The sequence below is a fragment of the Microtus oregoni genome, unplaced genomic scaffold, assembly GCF_018167655.1.
Source record: "Microtus oregoni isolate MIOR12 unplaced genomic scaffold, Mior012 000139F_ref0000186, whole genome shotgun sequence".
Taxonomy (NCBI): Eukaryota; Metazoa; Chordata; class Mammalia; order Rodentia; family Cricetidae; genus Microtus; species Microtus oregoni.
This window is the reverse complement of record NW_024544789.1, coordinates 1019897-1045131: the sequence shown is the minus strand read 5'-3', so window position 1 is coordinate 1045131 and position 25235 is coordinate 1019897. Positions and strand designations below refer to the sequence as shown.

The 25235-nt window shown below is 38.5% G+C and overlaps 1 protein-coding gene across 1 annotated transcript; it reads left to right on the top strand.

Annotated features, from left to right (window-relative positions):
• The first annotated feature begins 21477 nt into the window (after positions 1–21477).
• LOC121444744 (tripartite motif-containing protein 43B-like) lies at positions 21478–24607 on the top strand. The gene is made up of 4 exons (XM_041646643.1): positions 21478–21888; positions 23084–23314; positions 24106–24128; positions 24517–24607. Exons 1-4 carry the CDS (start codon positions 21478–21480, stop codon positions 24605–24607), a joined length of 756 nt encoding a protein of 251 aa, XP_041502577.1.
• Positions 24608–25235: the final 628 nt, after the last annotated feature.

The window sequence follows — 25235 nt, the reverse complement described above, 5'->3', positions numbered from 1 at the left end:
ATAATCAGATGTTTTTTTTTTAGCAGCTGTTGTTCCTTCTTCGGCATTAAAACAATTCAAAGAGAACATAATAACATATAGTATCCAGATTGTCTGTGTGTTTTCCATCTTTATGTGGTTTTAGTTTAAATTCTATTTCATTTATTTTTAATTTTTGGCTTTTTGAGACAGGGTTTCTGTGTGTATCTTTGGCTGTCCTGGAATTCACTCTGTAGATCAGGCTGTCCTTGCCTCACAGAGATCTGCCTCCATCTGCCTCTCAAGAGCTGGGATTAAAAGTGTATGCCATCACACTTTAAACTCACATAGATCAGCCTGCCTCTGCCTCCAAAGTGTTGGGATTAAAGGTGTGTACTACCACACATTTAACTCACAGAGATCTGCCTGCTCTGCCTTCAAAGTGTTGGGATTAATGGTGTTATGCCACCACACCTTGAACTCACAGAGGTCTGCCTGCCTCTGCCTCCCAAATGCTGGGATTATAGGTGTGTGCTACCACACCTTCCTGCTCTCTTTCTTTTTTAATTTAAGGATTTTATCCTTTATCTTTTCTCTCCCAAGCCTACACATATTTTTAAACACACTGTTAACTGTTTAGAGGTTTTCTTTGTCTTTGAATCTATTTTTACTCTTTATCTCTTTTTCTGACCACATGAATCTTTAATTTTCTAAATGATATGGCTAAGAGTAAAGCTGTTGCTTTGACTTTTGGATCCATCCCATTCCTTAGGTTTCTGAGAGCCTAGCTTCATGGCGGAGGTACTGTCTGGAGCCATGTTTATTGTCACAACTCCGTGGTGTTACAAGGTCCCTGACAACAACAAGAAGCATGCTGTTGGCAATTCATAAACATTGTTTAAGTGTCTGGTGTCAGGGCCATGAGATCAGCTAACTCAAGCTTATGCTACCATTTCTTGAATTATGAGTCAACATAAATTCTTATTCTTTTTAGGCATTTGCAGCAGAAAGAAGACAATTAACTAAGGTTGCCTTCATGTGTTAAGGGGAAGGGATAATATGATGTTAATGAGTAAGATGCTACAACCAGAAAGCAAAACATTTACTAGGGATTCTGTTTTTTGGAGATTGTTCTCTTGAATAGACAACCAAAGAGGGAAGTGTTAAACCAAATAGATCTGTAGTAAAAGACTAACTTGTGTACTTGAAGTACCTTGATCACGCCGGTGTAAATTTATTCATAAACACTGAGAGAGCCTGTCTCAGACCTTGAACAAAGTTCTTAATTTGAATGGAGTCTCTGAAAAAGATGCAGATTGTAGGGCACAGAAATTCATCATATCAATCTCTATTCATGTGAAGAAGAGTGAATAAGAAAAAAATTAAAAACTTAGTTCTAAGCTTATATGAATTTTTGGACACCAAATATGAATAATGCTTTGTTTTAGACATAACAGAATTACAACTTTAATCAAATTTTATGAAGTTTTTTTCCTTCTCTTGGTCTAATAATGGTAATTCTGATTTTCTTCCTTCAGCAAAATGGAGTCAGACTTCTCATGCACCGTCACTGAAGAACTCAACTGCTCTATCTGCCTGAGCTACCTTATAGACCCAGTCACCATAAACTGTGGCCACAGCTTCTGTCGAGTCTGCCTCCACCTTTTCTGGGAAGACCGTCTCCTTCCAGGCCATTGTCCTACATGTAGGAAACGAACGAAGCGGAAGGACTTCAGAACCAACATTGTTCTGAAGAAGCTGGTGTCCATCGCCAAACAAGCCAGCCTCAAGAAGTACCTGATTTCAGAGGAGAATAAGTGTGTGATCCACAAGGAGACCAAGGGGATCTTCTGTATGGAGACCAGGATCTACCTCTGTCAGCTCTGCTCTGACTCCCTCATACACAGAGGTCACAGACACTTTTCCATTGAAGCAGCTGCTGAGGGTGAAATGGTGAGTGATACTCCTGAGAGAGCATGAAACCTGGAGAGTGAGGCTCAGTGGACAACAGGAAGATGCTGGTCCTGATTATGAGGAACCCACTCATTTCTGAATGTTGGCACTTCATTAGCAGCTAGTGAAGAAAGAGTGACTATAATGTGAACACTGCTAGGGAGACCCATGGGTGTGATCAGTTGTGTTTTATTATACATTATTCCCAGGTCACTGGAAAGTGAAATACTGTATTCATATCTTTTAAAAGTGTATATGACTGGTGACTAAATTAGAAAATACAATGGAGTCAGCTAAAGAGAATCCTGTGGGAATTATGTAAATTATCCAGCTATCACTCATAATTATCACTTTACCTGAACAAATAGATATGCCATATTCTATTTATGTGTTTTAAAATTAAAATTCAAAGTTACCTAAAATAAAAAAGGAATATAGTGATTCTTGTTTTCTTGATAAAGTTATTTTATTTAATGTCCAAGAGTCTGAATATTATCACTGTTTATCAAAAGTTGATATTTATTGTTAAAGGAGGACAATTGCTAATAGGGAACTACTTCTAAAGTAAATTTAGCTCTTCCTTTAGAATAAGTACAAAAATTTTATGGAAAGAACAAACACCAATATGAAAGCAAATACTGGTCATATCTTAATAATAACTTTTTATGTAGACCAAGGAGGGCAGCCTTTGCTGTGGCCCTGACTGCAGTACACACATCTTCCCTTTGTCAGGTGTAACTAGAAGTCACCTGTCAGAGGTAGGCTGAGGCTCCCTCATCTACAGCACCTACAAAATGTTTCATAAAACTTTTCATCATGCTACCACTCTGTTTCTTGCCCTAATTCTTGGCTTTGATGAATTTAACCTTTAGTCCAAGCCAGTTTTTGAAAACCAAAAATTTCTCAGGATCTTTGTCACCTCAGAAATACAAATGGTCATTTTAACTAAAATATTTATTCTTTCCACAGTGGACATTTTCTTTAAAAAACTATTTGGATTGCATTTTAAGAAGAACCTATTTAATGTCATGAGACGAGCCGGCTTCAAACTTCACCATCAGTATACATCTGTGCATCCTGTTGGATGCTATTTGGCTTTTCGTGGATCACAGAGCTTCATCTCAGGGAAATATTACTGGGAACTGGATTTGAAGGACTCTAGTGACTGGGCTGTAGGAGTCTGTACCAATTCCTGGTTAATGAATAGAAACAAATTTGTTGAAACTGAGGGTGCATTTCTTCTTTTCTGTGTGAAGGAGGGTAGTAATTACAGTCTCCTCACCACAAACCCAGTAATCCATCACTATATAGAGAAGCCACTGGACAAGATTGGTGTGTTCCTTGATTGTGAGGCTGGATATTTAAGTTTCCTGAATATTGCCAAGAGTTCCCTCATATACAGATATCCTCATAAGACTTTTAAGTACCGTGTCTGGCCTTTCTTCTCCTATGGTCACATAATACCATAGGAAGTTGTAATAGAGTTTTCATTGTTTTTAAGTATTTCCTATTGCAATGATATAAGTTTTATTGTATTAAATATTAAAATACTACTAAGTGAAAAAGAGAGTTGAATACATTGCATTTTCATCTGTTGTCTTCATATTCCCCAAAGAACACTTCCTTCCATAGTGGTCTTGTCTTGTGTATCTGTTTGTTTTTGCAAACTTGTCAGAATTATTCATTAGGGGCTACGACTTGAGATCAGAGTTAGAGCCCCTTTAAAGTATGTGCAAGACCCTCAGTTGAATTCTAACATGATAAAATCTATTTAGCTCTATATGTGTGTATACATATATGCAATCATGTATACATGCTATATAACATTATACCATCCTATTGGTGCTAAGTAGGAGCACAGATGTACTCTTTATTTTTATCCCAACTTGAAACAAGCTACAGTTGTGTGAGAGAAGGGAACCCCATAGAGAATATACCCCCATAACAACTAACTGTGGGCAAGCCTAGTTATTGATGAGGAAGGGAGCAGACTATTGTTGGCAGGGCTTCCCCTGGGTTGGAGGTTCTGGGTTCTGTTGTAGTGGGAGGCTGCTTCTTGGTTCCAGGCTGCCTGGCTAGCTTAGACCCAAAATAATCACACCGATATATATTAATTTAATCACTGCTTGACCCGTTAGCTCTAGCTTCTTATTGGTTAACTCTTACATATTAATTTAACCCATTTCTACTAATATGTGTATCACCGTGTGGCTGTGGCTTACCAGGTAAAGTTCCAGTGTCTGTCTCCGGTGGGGCTACGTGGCTTCTCTCTGACTCTGCCTACTTTCTCCCAGCACACAGCCTATCTTTCCCTGCCTAGTTCTGTTCTTCCTTACCATAGGCTCAAAGCAGTTCTTTATTCATTAATCAATAAAAGCAACACACAGGCAGAAGGACCTTCCATACCATTTCCCCTTTTCTGTTTAAACAAAAAGGAAAGCTTTAAAACAGCAAAATTACATATGACAAACCATTTATCAAGCAAGAATTATAGTTACAATATTTCTATTTACCTTATCTTTTATCATAACTGATAGAGGTAGAGACAGAGATCCACATTAGAGCACTGGACTGACCTCCCAAGGTCCAGATGAAGAGCAGAAGGAGGGAGATGAGCAAGGAAGTCAGGACCGGGAGGGGTGTATCCACCCACTGAGACAGTGGGACTGATCTAATGGGAGCTCAGCAAGGCCCATTGGACTGGGACTGAATGAGCATGTGATCAGACTGGATTCTCTGAATGTGGCTGACAATGAGGGCTGACTGAGAAGCCATTGATAAAGGCACTAGGACTTGCTTCTACTGCATGTACTGGCTCTTTGGGAGCCTAGTCTATTTGGATGCACACCTTCCTAGACCTGGATGGATGGGGGATGGCCTTGGACTTCCCACAGGGCAGGGAACCCTGACTTCTCTTGGGACGGGAGGAGGAGGGGGAGGGAAATGAAAGGAGGTCGAAATTTTTAATAATTAAAAAAGAAAAAAAATCAACAAAAAAGAAAACTATAATTATCTATTTTTCAACTCCATCAAAGACTCCAGATGAATATATAGGATTACCTAAGTAAGCAGAAAGTGCATTGTAAGCAACTTATAAAGTTCTAGAATTGAGAGAAACATCTTACTTCCTGGATAGTCTCCCAAGGTTCTTCTGTACCATTGGGGCATCCATCTTCAGCCTATAGTCTCATAGTATCCAGCAGACTTATTCACAAAGCAGGAAATTTCAAAGACACTTCCACCTATCATGGCAGTTTGTCCAAGACATTCTCTTTGTGTTTTGCCAAATGTGCAGCAGACTTTTTCATGTAGCAGGAATCTAAAAAATCCTTTCACCTTTAGGCAAGTTTAGCAATCATTTCTCTTTGGGTGTTGCATGTCAGTTTATTTACGCAGTCCAGGCAAGAGCAGTTTCTTGCCAAATGGTCAACTAACTCCATAAGGAGTCTCTTCAATGCCTGTCATCCTCTTGAAGTAGCTTGGTGCTGCCAGGAACAGATGTGCCTCATTGTCATGAAAAGTTTTATGTTCTTAAATCATTTTAAATGCCATATTCTGAAGGTTTTTTTAAGTTTTGAAGAGTACCTATCCATATGAAATATACTGTATATATCTAGAAAATCTAACTAACATCAATACAAACTTGACTATTATAGATGATTATCTATGAACTTATATTTCTTAATTATGCATTACATTTTAAATGAGCTAAACAAGCACAATACCTTAATCAAGATCAGAAATACATATACATGTAACAAAATTGACCTTAAATTTGTATCATTAACCAAGGTCCATTCCAATGCAAATCTCTATAGCATATCTTCTTTAAATTTAAATAAACATTTATGAATAATATTTAGGAAAAAGGGTACATTTTCTCCATATTGTTTTCTTCTGATAATCAGGTCTTTTATGTTGTATCCTGTATAGTAGGTTCATCTCAGTCAGCAGTTCTGCAAAGTAATTATTTGGGGGTGTTCACGGTGACCTTTCAGGGGGTTGTGGTCTATCAAACCACACCAGTGTGGAAGCAATCCACAGGTTCTCAACCTCTGTGGAACTAGAGAAGAACCTCTTTTCCAAAGCAACATATCCTTTAGAAGTCATGATACCTACATGCTGGTTTAGCTTAGCAGCCAATACAATAAAATGTCTGTATTTAACTCATTCACAGTAAAAAAAAATAAAGTTAATGCAATAATATGCACAATCCAGACTCTGTGAATTTTTCATTTTTATGTGGCCTCTTTTTTCTTTATTCCTTTTCATCTATGACTATCTGTACTCTGTCTCTTTAAAGACTTTACTCTTTTTAAAGCATTACCTTTATTTTATGACTCTTTATACATTTTTTTGTTCTCTCTTCCAAGCCTATGTACATTTATCCAACACTATGACTCATCTGAATTTGTCTTTATTGCATATCTATAATTCTTTTTTTTAATATTTATTTATTATGTATTTAATATTATGTCTGTGTGTATGCTGCAGGCCAGAAGAGGGCACCAAACCCCATTACAGATGGTTGTGAGCCACCATGTGGATGCTGGGAATTGAACTCAGGACCTTTGGAAGAGCAGGCAATGCTCTTAACCTCTGAGCCATCTCTCCAGCCCCATATCTATAATTCTTTTACTGTTAAGGGAGCTTTTTAAAATGCTAAGCGCTTCTTAAAACTTAAGTTGTGTCATTACTATGGTATATACAGTACTTCTTGCTTGCCTGTTCAGTCCAGCATGGCAGAGCCACTCATGCCTCTGAGAGCCATGCACACAACTTCATTCTCAGGCACACAGTAAGTCTATGTTGCTATTAAGCAAGCTGCAGCTGTCTGCTCACAAACCTCATCGAAATACTCTGTAGCCAGACCTCCTGCCTGAAAGAGTCAGATTTTGCACTGGCAGTAAGACACAGAAAGCCACCATTTCAAAACTGCATGGCTTCTCTGTTATCGCTGACTCAGGTAAACTTTTCTTAAAGGAGCTGTGGCAAGCCACCAGCTGAAAAAAAGTGGCTAACCTTTGTTTTTTCTGTCTAGAATTTCTTTTCATGCTTTCTCAGGTTTTAAGTGGATTTAGTTGGCCACATGGGTGCCAAAACATAGACAGAAGGACTACCCACACTAATGTAAAAGAAAGCAGACTGAGCATCCACAGTGTGCAAGCCAGTAATAAACATCACTCTATCACTTCTCCTTTAGTTCTTTCCTGCATACTCTCGTGTCCTATGTGAGTTCTGGTCCTGACTTCCTTTGATGATGCATAGTGATATGGTAGTGTAAACCAAATAATCCCTTTCATCACAATGTTGGTCTTGTCAAGGTGTTTCATCACAGCAATAATATGCCAAAATAAGACAATTTATTACCAGAAGTGTGGTTTTTTTTTTGAAATAGAACTGACCCTGTTGAATTGGGGTGGATTGTGGAAAGATTGAGGACATTTGGGCTAGGAAAGCTGTTGCTGTTAAGTTACCAGTGATGTGTTCTATAAGACCTTCAAGGTAAGTATAGTGAGTTGGCTCTTTTGTTGGCTCCACACTAGGCTGCATAGCCCTGGCAACTTATATTGGAAGCCAGAATTGTTCTATGGATCACAGAGAAGACACTGCCCATTGTCCACTGGCTATAAACACTTTTATCCCTGCCTGGCCTCCTGAGACTGCACCATCTTCTCTCAGCACCACAATAGTGTCCCCAGCCTTGGCAAACTTACCAGAGGCCTGTTTTGATCCTTGGAATGCCAGGTAAGAATCCACCACTTTCCACTTTCCAAAAATTCCCTTTAAATCTGTATAATTATTTCAGGCTCTACAAACACACACACAAACACACACACACACACACACACACACACACACACACACAAAGAGACAGAGAGAGAAAGAGAGAGGAACAGAGAACTAAAAAGAGGGAGAGACAGTGAGTTCATATCCTGTTCTGCAATTCCAGAAGATGTTTGCTTTACTATTGGATTGGCCGGGTATAGGAACCCCAGGTTAGATACCACCCACTGTCTTCTAAGACTCCTTGAAAACAGCCCATCAATCTTGGACTGTTCCATATACAAAAAAAGGGTGAAAAAGAAATCAACGAAAGAATACCATTCTCAATAGCATGAAATAACATAATATAACATAAAATATCTTGATGTAACTCTTAGTAAGCAAGTGAAAGATCTGTATGACAAGAACTTCAAATCCTTGAAGAAAGAAATTGAAAAAATCGTGAGAAGATGGAGACATCTCCTTACCTCATTGATCTGCTGGATTAATATAGAACAAATGGCCATTTTACCAAAAGCAATCTATAGATTCAGTGCAATCCCCATTAAAATCCTATGACAATTCTTTACTAATCTTGAAAGAATTATACTCAACTTCATATGGAAAAACAAAAAACTGATGAGAGCTAAAACAATCCTGTTCAATAAAAGAACATCTGGAAGTATCACCATCTTTTATTTTAAGGTCTCCTAAAGTTCTGTATTAGTAGAAAATCAAAAGTTAGGCCCAAGCTGGATCCTCTGTGGAACTGGGATAGAAGAAAGAAATGCATCAGTCAAAGCAAACATTAAATCTAACTTTCATTTTTTCATTGTATAATTTTAGTTGGTTTACCAAGAATCAGGTGTTCATAGTTGTGTGGATTAGTATCTGGTTCTTCGATTCAATTTCATTGGTCAACCTGTCTGTTTTTATGCCAGTACCAAGCTATTTTCATTACTGTGGCTCTGTAATAACACTTGATGTTATGGATGATGATGCCTCCAGAAGTTCCTTTTGTATGGAATTGTTTTTTTGCTATCCAGGTTTTTTTGTCTTTCAATATGAAGCTGATTATTGTTCTTTCAAGGTATGTGAAGAATTGTGTTGGGATATTGATGGGGATTGCATTGAATCTATAGATTGCTTTGGTGGGATTACCATTTTTACTGTGTTGATTCTACCTATCCAAGAGCATGGGAGATCTTTCCATTTTTCTGGTATGTTCTTCAATTTCTTTCTTTAAAGGCTTAAAGTTTTTGTTCTAAAGTTCTTTCACATTTTTGGTTAGTGTTACACCAAGGTATTTTATGTTATTTGTGGCTATTGTGAAAGGTGATGTTTCTCTGATTTTCTTTTCAGTTTCTCAGCTTCTGTTTCATTTGTATCTATAAGGGCTACTTGATGTGGGAGGGTCTTCTGTTTTGTGTTGATTTCACTGGTTAATAAAGAAACTGCCTTGGCCATTTGATAGGCCAACCCTTAGGTGGATGGAGTAAAATGAACAGGATGCTGAGTAGGAGGAAGTGAGAAGAGATACAATGGAACTAGCCGCCAGGTCAGACATACTGAATCTTTCCTGGTAAGCTACCACCTCGTGGTGCTACACAGATTATTAGAAATGGCTTAATCAAGATGAGAGAGTTAGCCAGTTAGAGGCTAGGGCTAATGGGCCAGGCAATGTTTAAATGAATACAATTTGTATGTTGTTATTTTGGGTGTAAATCTAACCATGCCAGAGCCGGGCGGAACAAAATGCAGGCCTGCACACAGCTACTTCTATAAATGGCACCCAGATGTGGATGGCTGAATCCACAGAAAGCCTGAGAAGGCTTTTGAAAGAATAGAGTAAATCATATTTTCTTGGTAGTAGCAATTTCTATGGTCTGCTCTGCTTGTTAGAGGCAAGCAAGCACTCTCATCTAAGAGAGGCTTCCTGACTCAGCTTTAGATACAAAAACCTGTAGCTCTTTTAAGAGGTCCTACCACGAAACACTTAAATAGTGTTGATAAAAGGTGACTGCATGCTTGTTTGTTTTCAGCTGTAGCAGGAAAAAAGTTGTGCTGTTTTAAAATGCTAGCTTTCTGGGCTGTCCTGCCAGGAAGGCCAGCTACAGAGAGAGGACTTGGGTGTTGTCTGTGGACATGCTGTTGCAGCTTGCTTGCTGGCAATGACCTTGAAATGCTATAGAGTTGTGGCAATAGAAATGGCTACAGCTGGTACCTCTGCCATGAGGCTGGAAAGCTAAGGAATGGGCTAAATCCAGCCGTCAAAGCCAAGGATTTAATCCTCTCCTTAGACTCGGGTAGTTAGAAAAAGATATATACTGTAAAGAAAGATTCAAAGACAAAGAAAACTTCTAAATATTTTACAGTGCGTTAAAATTATATTTAGGCTAAACGTTAAAGTTCTTAAAGTAGAAAAAAGAAAGAAAGAAAAGAGAGTAGTTGGGTATGGTAGTACACACCTTTTTTGTTTATTTTATTTTTTTTTAGTTGTTGAAAAAAAATTTCCCATTTCCTACCCCCTCCACGCATACATCGCCCCCCTTCCTCCCTCCCCTCCCCCTCCCTCCCACTCCATTCTCCCTCCCTCTCGAGAATGAAGAACAGTCCATATTCCCTGCCCTGTGGGAAGTCCAAGATCATCCCACTTCTATCCAGGACCAGGAAGCTGAGCATCCAAACAGGCTAGGCTCCCACAAAGCCAGTTCATGTATTAGGATCGAAACCTAGTGCCATCTAGGTGCCTTCTACCTTTTCCTGTGACCCCAATGTTCTACTCAGGAGATCTTGTCTTTTTTACCACCATGTGTAGAGCCGTGTATGTCTCTTTTAGGGTCTTCTTTGTTATTTAGGCTATCTCGGTTGTGGACTGTAGGTTGTTTTTTTTCTTTTGCTTTATGTCTAAAAGTCACTTATTAATGATATATATATATATATATATATATATATATATATATATATATATATATATATATATATATATATATTGGTCTGGATTACCTCGCTCAACATGTCTTTTTCTTGACACATCCACTTGCCTGCAAATTTCAAAATGTCATTATTTTTTATTGCTGTGTAGTAATCCGTTGTGTAAATGTACCAGATTTTCCTTATCCATTCTTAGCTTGAGGAATATCTAGGTTATTTCCAGGTTCTGGCTATTACAAATAATGCTGCTATGAACATAGTAGAGCACATGTCCTTGTGGTGGGACTGAGCATCCTTTGGGTATATACCAAGCAGCCTCATTACTGGCTCTTCAGGTACATTATTTCCTAACTTTCTGAGAAATCACCATACTGATTTCCAAAGCAGCTGTACAAATTTGCACCCCCACTAGCAATGGAGGAGCATTCCCCTTAGCTTACATTCTTTCTAGCATAAGCAGCCATCAGTGATTTGATCTTGTCCAATCTGACAGTGTACAATGGAATCTAAGAGGTGTTTTGATTTGCATTTCTCTGATGGCTAATGATGATGAGCATTTCCTTAAGTGCCTTTCAGCCATTTTAGATTCATCTGTGGAGAGTTCTCTATTTAGGTCTATACCCATTTATTTTATTGGATTATTTGTTCTTTTGATGTCATGTTTCTGAGTTCTTTGTATGTCCCCTGTCTGATGTGAGGTTGGTAAAGATCTTTTCCCAATTCATAGATTGCCATTTTGTTTTGTTAACCACGCCCTTTGCTTTACAGAAGCTTCTCAGTTTCAGGAGGTCTCATTTATTAATTGTTCCTTTCAGTGTCTGTGCTACTAGGGGTGTATTTAGGAAGTGTTCTCCTGTGACAATGTATTCAAGTGAACTTCCCTCTTTCTCTTCTATGAGGTTCAATGTGGTTGTTTTTATTTTTGAGGTCTTTGATCCATTTGTACTTGAGTTTTGTGCATGGCAATAGATATGAATCTATGAATGTAAATAGTTGCATTCTTATACAGGTTGCTATCCAGTTATGCCAGCACCATTTGTTAAATATGCTTTCTTTTTTCCATTGTATATTTTTTGGCTTTTTGTCAAAAATCAGGTGTTCGTAGGTGTATGGGTTGATATCCATCTCTTGGATTTTATTCCATTGGTCCTCTTGTCTGTTTTCTGCTAATACCAAACTGTTTTCATTGCTGTAGCTCTATAGTAGAGTTTGAAGTCAGGTATTGTGACATCTTCAGAAGTTCTTTTGTTGTACAAGATTGCTTTGGCTATCCTGGTTTTTCATTTTTCTACATGAAGTTGAGTATTGTTCTTTTGAGATCTGTGTAAAATTATATTGTGATTTTCACTGCATTTAATCTGGAGATTGCTTTTGACCAAATTGCCACTTTTATTATGTTAATTCTAACTACCCAAGAACATGCGAACTCTTCCCATTTTCTGTTATCTTCTTCTATTTCTTTCTTCAAAGTTCTTGCCATACAGGTCTCTCGCTTGTTTGGTTAGATGTAACCCAAAATATTTCATGTTATTTGTGACTATTGTGAAGGGTGCTGTTTCTCAGATTTCTTTATCAGCCCATTCATCATCTGTTTAAAGGAGTACTACTGATCTTTTGAGTTAATCCTATATCCTGCTAAATTACTGAAGGTGCTTATGAGTTGTTGGAGTCCCCTGTCAAAACTTTTGAGGTCACTTATTTATACCATCATATTTTTAGCAAATACTGAGAATTTGACTTCTTCTTTTCTAATTTGTATCCCTTGATCTCCTTTTGTTGTTTAATTGCTCTAGCTAGCTAGAACTTCAAGTACTATATTGAATAGATAAGTAAATAGTGGATAGCCTTGTCTTGTTCCTGATTTCAGTGGGATCACATGAGATTCTCTCCATTTAGTTTGATGTTGGCTATTGGCCTGCTGTATATTGCCTTTAATAAGTTTAGGTATGTTTCCTATATTCTTGCTATTTCCAAGACATTTATTTTTTAATTTTTTTGAAGAATTTTTCATGTTCTAATGAGATGATCATGTGGGTTTTTTTCTTTCAGTTTGTTTATGTGGTGAATTAAATCAATAGATTTTTGTATGTTGAACCATCCCTGCATCTCTGGGATGATTACTCGTGGTGGTAGATGATCTTTCGGCTGTGTTCTTGGATTCAGTTTGCCAGTATTATATTGAGGATTTTTTGCATCAATATTTCGTGAGTGAAATTGGTGTGCAATTCTCTTTCTTAGTATTGTCTTTGTGTGGTTTGGTTATCAGGGTAATTGTAGCCTTGTAAAACAGTTTTGGCAATATTCCTTCTGTTTCTTTTGTATGGACCAATTTGAGAAGTATTGATAATAGTTCTTTGAAAAAATCTTACAATCAAATGGTCCTGAGCTTAATTGTTTTTTTTTTTTTGGGGGGGTTGGGTGATTTTTGATGACTGTTTCTATTTCCTTAATGGTTAGATCTTTTTAATTTGCTTATTTGGTCTTGATTTAATTTGGGTAATTGATACTTATATGAACAAGTGTTTATATAATTGAAGTTTTTTAATTTTGTGGATACAGCATTTTGAAATACAACCTTATAATTCTCTGGCTTCCTCTGTGCCTGTTGTAATGTCCATTTCCCTTTTTATTTCTGATTTTGTTAATTTGGATATTCTCTCTCTGTGTCTTTTGGTTAGTTTGGATAAAAGTTTGTCTGTATTGTTGATTTTCTGAATAACCATCTCCTTGTCTCATTGATTCTTTATATTGTTTACTTTGATTCTATTTTTCAGATTTCGGCTCTTAATTTGGTTATTTCCTGTCCTGAGTCCTCCTGGGTGAGCTTGTGTGGAGCAGGCCTCTTGTTGGTTTCTGGCTGCTCAGACCCGAAACAATAACACAGACACTATAGTAATTGAATAACTGCTTGGCCCATTAGCTATAGCTTCATATTGGCTAACTCTTACATATTAATTTAATTCATTTATTTTAATCTGTGTATGGCCACGTGGCTGTGGCTTACTGGTTAAATTTCAGGCATCTGTCTCTGGCTGGGCTAAATGGCATCTCTCTGACTTTTCCTCTTTTCTCCCAGCATTTCATTTAGTTTTCCCCACCTAGCTCAATTCCTTTATTAACCAATGATATTCACAGCATACAGAGTGAAATACCACATCACCTCCCTTTTTCTATTTAAATAAAAAGGAAGGTTTTAACTTTAACATAGCAAGATTACATACAACAAAATAGGCATCAAGCAAGTGAAGTAATAAGGGTGGTGGCGGGGCTGGGTCCCCAACACCCCAGCCGCCTGCCCGGCTAGCTTATGCCCCAAAATAATTACACGGACACTGTATTCTTTTAAAAACTGCTTGGCCCATTCTCTTCTAGGCTAATTCTCACATATTAATTTAGCCCATTTCTAATCATCTGTGTATGGCACCCCAAGGTGCGCTTACCAGGAAGATTCTAACCTATTTCCATCCTGGGTCCGAGCTTCATCCCGGGAGCGGGGCATGGCGTCTCTCTCAGGTGTCTGCTCCCGAGAGGAGAGCTGTCGAGTCTCTGACCTCACTTCCTCTTCCTCCCAGCGTTCTGTCCTGTTTTCTCCTTCCACCTATCCTCTAACCAATAAAATGGGCCAGGGCAGTGCCTTTATTAGCCAATGACCTTCCTCCATCAAGCAAGAATTAAAGTAACTATTTATATCTACTTTATCTTTTATCATAACTAAGGAAAACTATAATTATAAATTCTGTAACTCCATGAAAGACTCTAGAGGGATATAATATTACCTAAGTAAACAGGAAGGGAAAGACTCTGGGGCATCTCAGCATTACTGCCCCCTCTCCCCCGGGGAATCAGGAACCTGATAATTACCCAAGGGTGTACTGGAACATTGGGTACTTTCTATCCCTCTGTGGGTTTTCTCTGAGTAGGCCCAGTTCCTGGAACTGGGGCCAAATGACCTGCTGATGTTCCTCTTTTGCTCACTTGATCCAGCAACCACCTGTCCCACCATGACCCTGACCAATCATAGTTAGCTGACCTTGAAAAGAGCCAATCACAATAGCTGACAAACAACTCCTGGATTCCCCCTTTGCTTCTGTGGTTTTCTGTTTTAAAAGTAGCCTGTAACAGCCACTTGGGGTCCTTCTCCTCCCAAGGCTGAGGGACCCTGACACATCAGTCAATAAACTTCCTCTTGCTTTTGAAACAACCTCGGTGTGAGAGTGGTCTCTTGGGGTGGCCCCTCCTTGGTAAGTGGGCTTCAGGGTCCAACAGTAGTGCATTGTAAACAACTTCCCAAACTCTAGAATTAAGAGAAACATTTTGCTGCTTGGACAGTTGATGGGGGAGTGTCATATATCAATCTGTTGATTTCATTGGTTAAGCAATAAAGAAACTGCTTGGCCCTCATAGGTTAAAACATGGGTGGGTGGAGTAAACAGAACAGAATGCTGGGAGAAAGAAGCTGAGTCAGGGAGTCGCCATGATTCTCCCACTCCAGGCAGACGCAGGTTAAGATCATTCCTGGTAAGCCAGCTCGTGGGCTACACAGATTATAAGAAATGGGCTAGTCCAGGTGCGAGAGTTAGCTGAGAAAAGGCTAATGGGCCAAGCGGTGTTTAAAAGAATACAGTTTCCATGTAATTATTTCGGGGCATAAGCTAGAGCTAGCCATGTGGGGGGCTGGGTGCCAGGGATGTAGCCCCGCTGCTCCTACTATAATAGACAGTCACCTAAAGTTCTTTTGTATCATTGGGGCATCCATCTTCAGCCCACAGGCCCATAGTATTCAGCAGACTTTTCCATGAAGCAAGAAATTTCTGAGAGTTCTGCCTATACTGAGTGTTTGCCAGTCACTTTCTTTTGGATCCTGCAGAATGTCTTAGTAAAGTCTTTTATGAAGCAGGAACCCCAAAGGATCATCTCTCCTTTAGGCAAGTTTAGCAGTCATTTTTCTGTGGGTCCTGCATGTCCAGTTCATGAAGCAGTCCAAGCAAGCACAGTTTCTTGCACAAATGGCTAACAAACTCTATAGTTATGACCTAGATGCAGTGAATGCAAGATGTGACTGCCTCTCCAAAATAGGTACCAAGCCATGTGACTGACACAGACAAGAATTATGTGCTAATATAAGTTATAAGAATTAATAAGAAGCCAAAAACACTAGACCAATCAGTTTATAATTAATGTAGACCTCTGTGTGATTTATTTGGGACTTAACAACTGCGGGAACCAGGAAGGCCAGACAATTCAGTCAACAAAATGGTGCCCAACGTATGAACAACTGCATCCACATAAAACCTGAGAGAGCATGGGAGTAATTCTAGAAACAAAATAACAGTGTTAAGCATGGCTTCTTGATAGTAGCACTTTCTTGGATGGTCTCTGCTTACTAGAGACAAGCTCTCTCATTTAAAAGAGGCTTCCTGACTCAGATTTAGTTGGAAAACCTTGCAGCTCTTTTAAGAGGTCTTGCCACAAAACACATGAATGGTGTTGATAAAAAAATTGACTGCATGCTTTTTGGTGGTGGCAGGGACCTGGAAATGGCACAGAGTTGTGGCAATAATCATGGCTCCAGCCAGTACCTCTGCCATGAAGCTAGGCTCTCAAAAAGCTAAAAAAAAAATGGCGTGGATCCAGCCATCAAAGTCACGGCTTTAATATTAGCCATATCACTTAGCAAATTAAAGGCTCATGTGGTCAGAAAAAGAGAGATATACAGTAAAGAGAGATTCAAAGATGAAGAAAACCTCTAAATGGTTTACACTGTGTTAAGAATATGTGTAGGCTTGGGAGAGAAAAGAAAAAAAATAAAGGATAAAGTAAAAAAGACAAAAAGAGAGTAGTTGGGTGTGGTGGCACCCACCTTTAATCTCAGCACTTGGGAGGCAGAGGCAGACAGATCTCTGTGAGTTCAAGGTGTGGTGGCACACACCTTTAATCCCAGCACTTGGGAGGCAGAGGTAGACTGATCTCTGTGAGTATAAGGTCAGCCTGACCTACCAGCAAAGTTCCCAGTTTCTATCTTTGGTGGCTCCATGGCTTCTCTCTTACTCCTTCCCTTCTTTTTCCCAACATTCAGTTTAGTTTTTTCTGCTTACCTCTGTTTCCCTATAGCTCTACTATAGGCCCAAAGCAGTTCCTTTATTAACCAATGGTAATCACAGCATACAGAGGAGAATCCCACATCAAGTTTGCTTCGTTTTGTTCTGGAGCTCTTATGTGTTCTGTTAACTCACAAGTGTGGGATTTTTTCTGGCTTCTGTATGTAGGCATTTAGTGTTATGAACTTTCTTTTTAACAATACTTTTGCTATGTCCCATAAGTTTGGGTATGTTTTGCAGTCATGTTGATGAATTTAATTTTATTTCTTTCTTGGCCCATTGGTGATTAAGGTGAGCATTGTTCAATATCCACGTCTTTGTGGGCTTTTTGAAATTAGTGTTACTGTAGAATTCTAATTTTAAGCCATGTAAGTATGTGATCCAATAACATACTTACAGCTTTTTTGGTCTGTAATTTCTAAGCAGAACTGAATCTAAAACCAGACATACCACATAAGTAATATTAAGTTGTTTTCCCTACAGCCTCCCTTAATAGTCATACCTATCATTCCCTTGATCTCATGATCTCTCACACATTAATGTATCATTGATTTAGTTTGCTACAAAAGTAAACAAAACACGAAATTGCAAATCTATGAAAAAAATGCCTAGCAATGCTGATTACAGGTTCCTAGAAAAGGAATAGGCCATGCAGAGAGCCCATCACAATCTTGCTGGCTATGCCTGTCAGCAGGACCTCTTTATTATGAGAAAATAGCCTCATCTGGCAGTTTCAACAATATCACCTCTCATATGTCCTGTAATTGGGGGCAACAACAAAGTTACACCTGTGTAACCTAACTCTCCCATGTCCCAGGACGACAGGAAACTGGTACCTGGTGCCCTCTATTGATCTATGAGGGACCTAAAAAACTGGTTTAACCCTTTGTGTTTCTACTTCTGTCTCTGATGATACTGCTAATTTCTGTGTACTGATCCCAAATTTACTAAAATTCCAGATTGGAATTTTGACAAAAAAAGAGGAGGGAATGTATAACCCTAAAATAACTCTAAAGCCATTTCTGACAACTCTGAGGCCTCTCAGAAGTAGTATCCCCCTCCCCTGGGAACCAGGAATCTAACAATTAGTCTTTGTGAATGTTCTCCAGACATTGGAGCAAGATAACCTTTAAGTTGTTGACTCAGTTCCTAATGAGTGTGCCAGGTGACTTGATTTGCCTCAGCCCCTGGGAAAGGGGTCAAAGTGACCCTCACATGTTTCCTCTTACCTGGCAACGGCTCTACAGCCAAATTATTGGAAATAGCCCTTTGAATAAGCCAATCATAATAGTCAAAGAACAACCCCCAGAACTCTACTTGCTTCTGTGGCTTTTTCCTTTAAAAGTAGCCTGTACCAGTTATTCGGTGTCTTTCTGGCTTCTAATGCTGAAAGACCCTGTCATGACAGAATTAAGAAAATCCTCATGTTTTTACATCAGCTGTGGTGTGAGAGGTGGTTTCTTGGGGCAACTCCTCCTCACCATAACTGGACAAAATGCAAAAAATCAACAGATCACAGGATTCCCAACCCCCATGATTCATCTATATTCTAGCTCCTGCATCAATGGTTCCAGAATCATTGTGGAAGAATGGTCATAAAGTTAATAAGAGCCAGAATACCAGGAAGTCTGTTGTGAAATTCTCTCCTAAAAATGGCTTGATAAATCAGAAAAGAACAATGATGTGTAGAAGTGGTAAATTTTTGAAGAGATTCACCGGTAGACCAAGAAGTAACCTCTATCAGGGATGAGATCACTCACTGTTTACATAATACAGTGTGGTGAGCTCTTGACGTGACTATTCTTGGTTGTGATTTGACTATATATAGAATTAACTAAGACCCAAGAAGCTGTGACTTTTCTTTTGAGGGATTTTTTTTCCATCAAATCATTTGAAATGGACAGATTCACCTAAATTCTAATCTTTGGAGCTAATTTTTCATCATACCTTCTGGTATGGTGACTTGTGCGGGATATTTTCTTCATTTTTTTGTTTATTGGGATTTTTTGTTTGTTTGTTTTCTTCTTTGATTTTTCAAGGCAGGCTTTCTCTGTGTATCAGTTGTCCAGGAACTCATTCTGTAGACCAGCCTGGCCTCAAACTGATAAAAGATCATCCTGCCTCTCCCTCCCAGCTGCTGGGATTAAAGGTGTGTGTTGCCACGCCCTGCCTAGTGGTTTTTCTTGGTTGAATCATTTAAAGTGAACAGAACCACATAAATCCCAGTCTTTTGAAGTATGAGAGTCTACTCTATATATTTGGCCACACCTTTTGGTGCCAGTCTAGAATAAAAATGTATAAAAGTAATAAAGGAAGAAAATGATGTAATTTTACTTCAACTAACAACATATTAGAAATAAAGTATGACAATGAGGCCTCCAGGTGCAAAGCAATCAGTAGTACCTGGTTGAGATCTGGCAGATTCTAGCTGGCAGTGATGACACATTCCTTTAATCCCAGAACTTCAGAAACAAATGCAGGCAGATCTTTGTGTTCTAGGCCTGCCTGATCTACAGAGCTAGCTCCAGGAAAGTCAAGGTTACATTGAAAAATCTAGTCTAAAAACAAATTTTGCAGGCTCTGAACTGCTTCACATCTGAATTTCCACACAGTTCTCTGGTTGGTTAATTTGAACTCTAGACAGCCCGAGCTAGGCATATTTGGAGTCTGATGTCACTATAACCCACTGGAACTGAGTTAGAATGATGTATATGGAATGATTTTTATTTTGTTTTGTTAAAAAAGATAAAGTTGAGTGTGTAGGAAAGGGGAAGGATGTGGAAAGACTTGCATTTGAGGTGAATATGATCAAAACAAGTGTACAAAAGTCTCAAAGAATTATTATGAATTTTTTAAAGTTGATAGTTGCTAAATTCACAAATTGATGACATCATCATTTGTTATACTAACTAGAGGAAAATAAAAACAACTTCAAAATATTAACATACAATGAAATATTATATGAAAATTGCTAACTTTTCTTTGGCAGGTTCTCACTGTATATCATGGTCAGGCCTTGAACTAAAACTCCTACTGCCTTAACGTTAATTAACAAAGTTAATTCAATCTTCCATCCATTTAGAATACTGCTACTCACAGAAGGTCGACAATTGGAAGCATTAGTAAAAGCAATCATGGGAGGAAGTGGGTGTGGTCCTTAGAGACTATATAAGGATGCTCCAGGACCCAGCTAGATCCATTCTTCACCAGAACAAGGCAGAGTGTGTTTCTATACATTCTGGCTCAAGAGACTGCCAGATCTACCACCCCACACATTAGGGATCCAACCGCAGAGCGGAGCTAATACTGTTGTGTCTCCAGTAAACACTGCTGAGGCCAGAGACAGTTCCTTGGGTGAGTATACAGTTTATAGTAGGATATTTCCTTTTTAAAAATTTATTACTAAGGTGAGATTTTTGCATAGGAATGATCATTTCTACTTACCAAAATAGATTATGCTCACATTTGGTCATTTTTCTTTGTAAATATAATGTGAGTTACAGGGATATCTGTATAAATTATTTTGGATTGAAGTACCTACTATAGTGCATAAAATTCTGAAGGATGACCGTCAGTTATGCAAGGCAGCACTGGAATCACAGTCTCTTCTAAATTAATCTATACAGTGAGTATGAGTCCTGGTTTTTGAGGCACACAGGACAACCAACTAAAGCCCGTGACTCTATTTGCTTTAGAACCTGGATGCTTAAGTTATTTTGGAATATTTGCCTCATTCAAACCAAGATTCTTGATTTGTGTAGATATTCAAAGAGAAGGGGAATGGGCACCTGTTGATTAGTTAACCAAGATTCAAATAGTTGTGAGAGCTTCATTCATGCCTCTAGGATTCATCCTATAAACTCAAGTAGGAATTGTATCTTTGGTAAGCATACAAGTCTCCCCAGAGAGCTCCCTAGTATTCGACTCAATGAGCTTTAATATAGACATGGAAACCTCTGGGCATGTCTGTGAAGAATTATTAGGGATAGATTTACTGCCATTTGGAAGAACCACACTAAACACTTATGAGATGAGAGGTCATTTCACAATTCCATGGATAGAGGTCTCAAACTGAATAAAAATAGGGAGGAGGAGTTGAATAATAAGTGTTGCTTGCTTTCTGTTTCCTGATGTTGGAGGCCATAAGACCAGGTATCTAAGACTCCTGCCACCATTTATTCCCCACCATGATGGGCAATATTTTTTGAATTATAAATTCGTATTCATGTTAGGTATTTGCAGCAGAAGGAAGACAAGTAATATTGGCTTCATGTATCAAGGGGCAGGAAAATGGGATGTGAATGAGTAAGATGCTAAAATCAAAAATCAAAACAAATTATTTACTAGGTATTTTGTTAAGTAGGGAATATTTTCTTGGAAAGACTAAAAAGTGGGGTGTTAAACCTATATATATCTGGAGTGAAAGACGAACACATGGAATTGAAGGAGTATGTTCACTCCAGTGTATATTTTTCATAAACCCTGAGAGAGCCTGTTATTTAACAAGTTTAACAAATATGCCAACTTAATGGAATCTCCAAAGAGGGTACAGATGTTAGAGCACAGGTTATCAGATTAGTTTGTATTTATGTCACAAAAAGAAATATTAGTAACTGTAATCTTATACTTAACTTGAAATTTTGTCATGGGAAAATCAAGCCTGTTTTGACATACACAGAACCAAATCACAACTTGAATCAAATTTTGTTTAGTTTCTTCCTTCTCTGGGGTCCAATAATAGCAATCCTGCTTTTCTTCCTTCAGAAAAATGGAGTCAGACCTCTCACAAGCCTTCCAGGAAGAGCTCACCTGCTTCATCTGCATGAGCTACCTTACAGACCCAGTCACCATAAGCTGTGGCCACAGCTTCTGTCGAGCCTGCCTCCACCTTTCCTGGGAAGACAGCCAGGTTTCTGTCCAATGCCCTATGTGTAGAGAACCATCCCAGCAGAAGGACTTCAGAACCAATATTGTTCTGAAGAAGTTGGTGTCCATTGCCAGAAAAGCCAGCCTCATGAAGTACCTGAGCTCTGAGGAACATAAGTGTGTGACCCACAAGGAGACCAAGGGGATCTTCTGTATGGAGAACAGCATCTACCTCTGTCGACCCTGTTCTGACTCCCATGAGCACAGAGGTCACAGACACTGTCCCATTGAAGCAGCTGCTGAGGGTCAATTGGTAAGTAATGCTTCTGAGAGAATGTGAAAGCTGGAGAGTGAGGATTAGCAGACTACAGGAAGATGCTGGTCCTGATTATGACAAAGCCACTGTTTTTCTGTGCGGTGGCACTTTATTAAAAGCCACTGAAGAAAGAGTGATTATAAATGTAAACATCTCGTAGAAGACCCATGAGTTAAAGATTACTTGTATTTTGTGATACATTATGCCTAAGTGTCTGGGAAGTGAAATGCTAATATATAATAATATATAATATTAATATACTTAAGTTGTCTGAGACTAGAGACTAAATTGGAAAAAGTATGTTGGAGTCAGCTGGAAAGAAACATCTGGGAATCCTAATTGTATACAAATTCATCAGATATTAGTCATTGTTACTAATCAATTGACCTGAGCAAAAGGCATTTTTTTCTATTTCTATGTTCTTAAATCTAAACCTCTCAGTTGCAATGTAGAAAAAAAACCATTGAAATCCTTCCACTTTCACTAAAGTTATTGTATTTATTGTCTATGAGTCTGTCCATCATTAATGTTTATCAAAATTTGATATTCATTGTTTCTTATAGGAAAGACTTCTGAAGCAAATGGAATCATTATGGGAAAAGTCCAAGAAAATGAAGAGAATCTGGAGGCAGAGAAAAGATTGCTAGCTCTGTGGAAGGTGAGTATGAGATTCATGCAGAAATTGTGGTTGAGGCAGTTATTTTCAAAAATCATCATTCAAGATTTGAGTATAAGGCATAGGATGTGATACTAGGAAAACATTTTCTGATGATCTCTAGTTCTGAGAGTAAACTAGACCTCTGCACTTGGAAATAACGGTCTGGCTGTGTGGCAGAAGAGTCTGAGACCAATGAATGAATTGCTGACAGTTCAGCATGCTACATTAGACTCCAGGACTGTACTGTGAATTGTAATTGCTACATGCAAAGTTTCATATTTGAGTGTACATATGAATTATCAATAAATATCTTCAGGCACCCTGGAACTCTTATATAGGTGAAAATGCTTAGGATTTTGTTGTCTGTCTAATTAATGAAGAAGAAAGAAATGAAACCCAGGAATTTACATTTTCTGATAAGTGGTGGTGCAGTCCACCAGAGTCAATGAGCACAGTGACATAAATCATTTGTCAAATTTAAGTGTAGAAGGATAAAATATTTGCTAATATAATTGATAATGTCCCCCTTTTCAGATCCGCTTGATTATAAGAGAAGAAATGATAAGGGCAAAGTACAGGAGATGTTATCCACTCCCCAGCAAACAGGAAGAAGAAAATATTGAGTGTATGAAAAAAGAAGCCAATTATTATTTAGAGAAACTCAGAAAAAGTGAAGCCATGATGGTCCAAAAAAGCAAACAATTAAGAGAAATGTATCGAGAGCTGATGGCAATGTCCCACGAGCCGTATGTGGTACTGCTCCAGGTGAGCATGAGGTGTGCAGGAAAAGGTTTTATTGCCTTGAGCCAATACTGATTTAAGATAGCTTCCAATATTCCCTGAATTTCTGTTAGGGGGTTTCCTTTTCATAAACATCTGGAGACACTAAATTCTGCAATAATCTTGCAAGAGCATACATTTTGAAACAGTGTCAGTAGATTCCCCAAGGACTATGTCCTGATAGGTTGGTTTTGTAGCTTGCTTCTCAGAAAGTCAAATTCTGGGTTTTCTGTCTTAACATTTCATTATCTCTACTTGGCTATTTGAACAATTTTAGAGAAAACTAATTTCTTCTGTTTGAAAGTTGTGTTTTTGGGAGTTCTTTGGGAGGTTTGTATTTTAGGATGCAATCCTATTCTGTGGTGTATGTTAATCTCCAACCGACAGTAATAAAGCCTCTAAACCCCCAGTTCTAGAATTACAGGCATGAGGCACCATACAGGTGTGACGTCATACTTCTGAAGTATTCTTAGTTAACGTATCCCTCTATATGTTGTGTTCAAACTCAGGGAATATTAACTTTGCAGATACTTGGGGGCTCAAAAGCAATGTACATTTAATACCAACGTACTTCTCAAATTTTGTTCTTACCGTCTGATTTCATCAAGATTTCAATTTCTGATAATCACCCTCATTGGCATTATCCTGAGACATAATATAAATTTTCAGGGCACATAGGGGATGGTTATTTTTATGGTGATTGACATCTGAACTTTGTAAACAAACCTTGTATGCCATTTCTTCAGTAATCTAAATTTTTCTTGCTTTTTTTGTAGGATTTGGATGACATATTCAGAAGGTGAGTTTACCTATCAGTGCAAGCCATGATATTCTGAAATATGTTATAATATTGACTAAGGTGCCTTAGCAAAGTGCAGATATATTTTATATAGAAGATACTCAATTGTTTGTGTATGATATGTTTGGGATATTTTTATTTGATTTCGTATATTGATGTGTGTGTGTTCATGTGAATGCACAAGAGCCATTGCACTTGTGTGGACATCAGAAGGCAACTCTGAGGGTACAGTGCTCTCCTTCCACCAAGGAATAAACTCTAGTTGTCATTCTTGTGAATCAAGGGATTTATTGCCTGAGCCATTTGGCTGACCTGGAATGAGGTTTTTCCCGACCACTGTGATGATATATTTAGCACCACGCAAGTCAATATTTTCTTCTCCTTGCAGGAGTGAGTCAGTTCAACTGAGCAAGCCCCTGGCTATGAAACCAGAAATCTATGCCCTTGCCCTCAGTGGACTGACTGAAAGGTTCAACTAGCTCCAAGGTGAGTGTCTTCATTGATGAAATGACCAAAGGTACTCTTCAACAATGAGATAACCTTTATTTATGGCTAGAAACCAATTATGAGTGAGTACATCCCATGCTCATCTTTTTGGGTCTGGAATACCTCACTCAGGATAGTGTTTTCTATTTCCATCCATTTGAACGCAAAACTCACGATGCCATTGTTTTTTACTGCTGAGTAGTACTCTAATATATATATATCCCACACTTTTTTCATCCATTCTTCCATTGAAGGGCATCTAGGTTGTTTCCAGGTTCTGGCTATTACAAATAATGCTGCTATGAACATAGTTGAACAAATGCTTTTGTCATATGATAGGGCATCTCTTGGGTATATTCCCAAGAGTGGTATTACTGGATCTTGGGGTAGGTTGATCCCGAATTTCCTGAGAAATCGCCACACTGATTTCCAAAGTGGTTGCACAAGTTTGCATTCCCACTAGCAATAAATGAGAGTACCCCTTAGTCCACAACCTCTCCAGCAAAGGCTATCATTGGTGTTTTTGATTTTAGCCATTTTGACAGGTATAAGATGGTATCTTAAAGTTGTTTTAATTTGCATTTCCCTGATTGCTAAGGAGTTTGAGCATGACCTTAAGTG

Excerpts from the sequence above, each read along its gene's own strand:
- LOC121444744 (XM_041646643.1), top strand. The coding sequence starts at position 21,478 with ATGGAGTCAGACCTCTCACAAGCCTTCCAGGAAGAGCTCACCTGCTTC. Across the intron at positions 23,315-24,105 it reads CGTATGTGGTACTGCTCCAG|GATTTGGATGACATATTCAG; the intron begins GTGAGCATGAGG and ends CTTTTTTTGTAG. Across the intron at positions 24,129-24,516 it reads TTGGATGACATATTCAGAAG|GAGTGAGTCAGTTCAACTGA; the intron begins GTGAGTTTACCT and ends TTCTCCTTGCAG.